General features: G+C 47.8%; 1 protein-coding gene across 1 annotated transcript in view; it reads left to right on the forward strand.

Annotated features, from left to right (window-relative positions):
• Window positions 1-1,658: 1,658 nt before the first annotated feature.
• The window catches only part of LOC102838891 (sodium-dependent multivitamin transporter-like), a 6,369-nt gene continuing 4,942 nt past the window's right edge, over window positions 1,659-3,085 (forward strand). Inside the window, exons 1-4 of the mRNA XM_006835291.1 lie at window positions 1,659-2,051; window positions 2,318-2,383; window positions 2,599-2,650; window positions 3,001-3,068. Of these exons, the coding sequence (XP_006835354.1) occupies window positions 1,659-2,051; window positions 2,318-2,383; window positions 2,599-2,650; window positions 3,001-3,068 (579 nt within the window). The remainder of the gene's footprint in view (window positions 2,052-2,317; window positions 2,384-2,598; window positions 2,651-3,000; window positions 3,069-3,085) is intronic.

A 3,085-nucleotide genomic window follows, 5' to 3' on the forward strand; every position in this document is an offset into this window, starting at 1 on the left:
TTAAATCTTGAAATACAATAACTCTGTCCTTGTTTTTCTAAGCATAATGCGGTATGTTCTTTGAGCTAGAGTCAGAAAGCAACTTTCCTGCTTTCTCTCAGCTACTCCTTTTCCAGCTTCAGCAACCAGACAGCCAAGTGTGACTTACAGCAAAAGCTTAATCCTTTTAGGAATGCTGCTGAATGCATTCTAGAGCCTCTAGGGCAGAACTGGTGTTAGGCCCATAGGTACCTGGCTCCCATGATAGAGCCATTTGGATCATAGGAATTAGTTTCCTGAAGGGATCAAAATTCTAAGCTTTGTCACTCCCACAATTCCCAGTCTCACCTCAGCTACGTATAAAGCTAGACCCTCAGCTTCTGCCAAGCTTCAGGCAGCTCTGCTTCAGAACAGGGATTGTGTCTCATGTAGGTGTTTGCCCATGGCAGGATAGGATCACTTTTCCTGGCTGGTTTGCTTCTCACCAAGGTGACCTTGTAATCCTAACCCTGAAACCCAGGCTCCAACATGTCACCCTGCTTTGCTACCCACTTTTGAACACTCTTACCCTTCCCCCTGGTGTGATGCTGTGGGTTAATGCACCAGACTGCAAAGCCATTTGAACTGTAAGGTCAGTGGTTCAAGCTCCTCAGAAACCCTATACAGGGTTGCTATGGGTTAGAACCGACTCATTGACACTTAACAACCCTTCAGTGTTGTTGGCACAGTGGGTTAAGCAATGGACTGCTAACTGAAAGGTCAGCAGCCAATCCATGGGAGATAAATGAGACTTTCGGCCTCCGAAACGATTTACAGTCTCAGAAACCCTAGGGAGCAGTTCTCCTCTGTCCTGTAGGTTACTGTGAGTGGCTGACTTGATGGCACTGGGTTTACTGTTCCAGAAATGCCAATGACTTTGTTGTACCAGGTAGAGGGGCTGAGAGCTGGGTAGCAGGGCTTACTAGTGATGGTGAGGAAGATGAGGAGGAACACTGAGACGGTGACCCGAGAATGCCTGGAGTGACATTTTGGGGTTGTCATAAAGACGTCCTAGTGGTGCTCAGGGCTGAGAAGGGGTGTTGTTAGGAAGGGTGATACAGAATAATGGGAGGTGGGGGCTGAGGTCAGGGAGATGGTGGATTACATATGTGCTGTTTTGTTGTTGATATGTGCCGTGGAGTTGGTTCTTCCATGATGTTAGTCTCTGTTTATTTTCCCTGCTGGGCTATGGCGCCGGACTGGGCTCTTGGCTTAGTGAATTATGGTACCTATGTCTGCCTGTGAGTAGGGGCAGGGAATTCTTGTTCTGAGAGGAAACTTGACACAGGGCTGATTTTTTTTTCTTCTTCTTCTTCTTCTTATTGTGGTAGAGACACCCAAGGTTTTGGCCAAGTAATTGTCTTCTTACTGTCTTACTGTTCTGCCTCCCTACCACCCTCCCTCCTACTACACAAACCAGGTCTTCCAGACTTGCAAGTGCTACTACCAAGTTGGCTAATCCAAGTCCGATGGGTGTGGGGTATGAGACCCAAGGGTGGGTGGCCATGTAAGTAAGATGTGTCTGACTAGGAGCTGATTCCTTTGCAGCTCACCCAGGAAGAGGAAGACTGAGACTGATCCAGGTAGCAGCCCAAAACCTATAGCAGTAAGTGGCTACAGGTCAAGGACACAGTGTGGATATGACTATGGAAATGACCACCACAGCTCCCTCCCTCACAACCTCGAACACAGATGTGGTCACATCCACCTTCTCCTTTGTGGACTATGTGGTGCTTGTCCTGCTGCTGGTTCTGTCCCTTGCCATTGGGCTTTATCACGCCTGTCGAGGCTGGGGCCAGCATACCATTGGCCAGCTGCTGCTGGCGGACCGCAAGATGGGCTGCTTTCCTGTGGCATTGTCCCTGCTGGCCACCTTCCAGTCAGCTGTGGCTCTCCTGGGTGTACCATCTGAAATCTATCGATTTGGCACCCAATATTGGTTCCTGGGCTGCTCCTATTTTCTGGGGCTCCTGATCCCTGCCCATATCTTCATCCCTGTCTTCTACCGTCTGCATCTTACCAGTGCTTATGAGGTGAGTGGGGAGGAAGGTGAAGCAAGTGGGGTTACCAGGGTTTGGGATAGAGAATAGGAACAGGGTGCATGTGATGAATCTGGAACCTCAGTCTCAGTGTTTATAGATTCTCACTGGGTCGGGTGAGGGTGGAGATGCTATCCTGAAGGGGGCCTAGAGTGGACAGAATCTGACATTCCTTCATGGTCCTCTTCAGAGAAGTTATGTGTAAATTGTGGGTACTATTTGGGGAGAAATAATTTTTTTTCTTATGTACTCTTGCCCAGTACCTGGAGCTCCGATTCAATAAAACAGTGCGGGTTTGTGGAACCTTGACCTTCATCTTTCAGATGGTAAGTGAAAGGAGGATAAAATTTGAGCCAGAGACATGTTGGAGGCATTTGAGCTTAGGCATTGCTGTACAGATAGGATCATTTCTGTTTTCAGACTTGGGGTCAGGAGGTGTGAGGGGAAGCCATTGTGATGTTGGAGCTGGATGGTGGCCTGCCTTTTCTCTCTTCCTATTCTAACCCCAACACCCCATCACATTTTCCTTTGCACTAAACAGGTGATCTACATGGGAGTTGTGCTGTATGCACCATCATTGGCCCTCAATGCAGGTAAGGAGTCACCACCTTGCCTTCCAGTCATGTTGGACTGGGAAAACTCCTTTGGAAGGGGCAATTGGGGGAAACTGACAGGCAAGCTATACTGCAGAGGCAAATGGACTGGTCCCTGAAGAGGAGGAAACAGTCTTAGCTTACTACACTAGAAAACTAATAAAAAAATCTCCTTACCTTATTTGAATTGGTTAATCACCACCTTCTAGTGTAGTCTGCAGACCTTTTTTCCCTTGTTGTAAATGATTGATTTCATCTTTAATGAGCAATGGCTGTCTTTATCAGAGCTTTGCTGCCTTCTCCACTTGGACACTTCCAGAGATCTGAGTATGACTTTTATTTACTTACAGTGACTGGCTTTGATCTGTGGCTGTCAGTGCTGACCATAGGCCTGGTCTGTGCTGTCTATACTGCTCTGGTAAGTGTAGGCCCCCT

The sequence above is a fragment of the Chrysochloris asiatica genome, unplaced genomic scaffold (genome assembly GCF_000296735.1).
Source record: "Chrysochloris asiatica unplaced genomic scaffold, ChrAsi1.0 scaffold00016, whole genome shotgun sequence".
NCBI lineage: Eukaryota > Metazoa > Chordata > Mammalia > Afrosoricida > Chrysochloridae > Chrysochloris > Chrysochloris asiatica.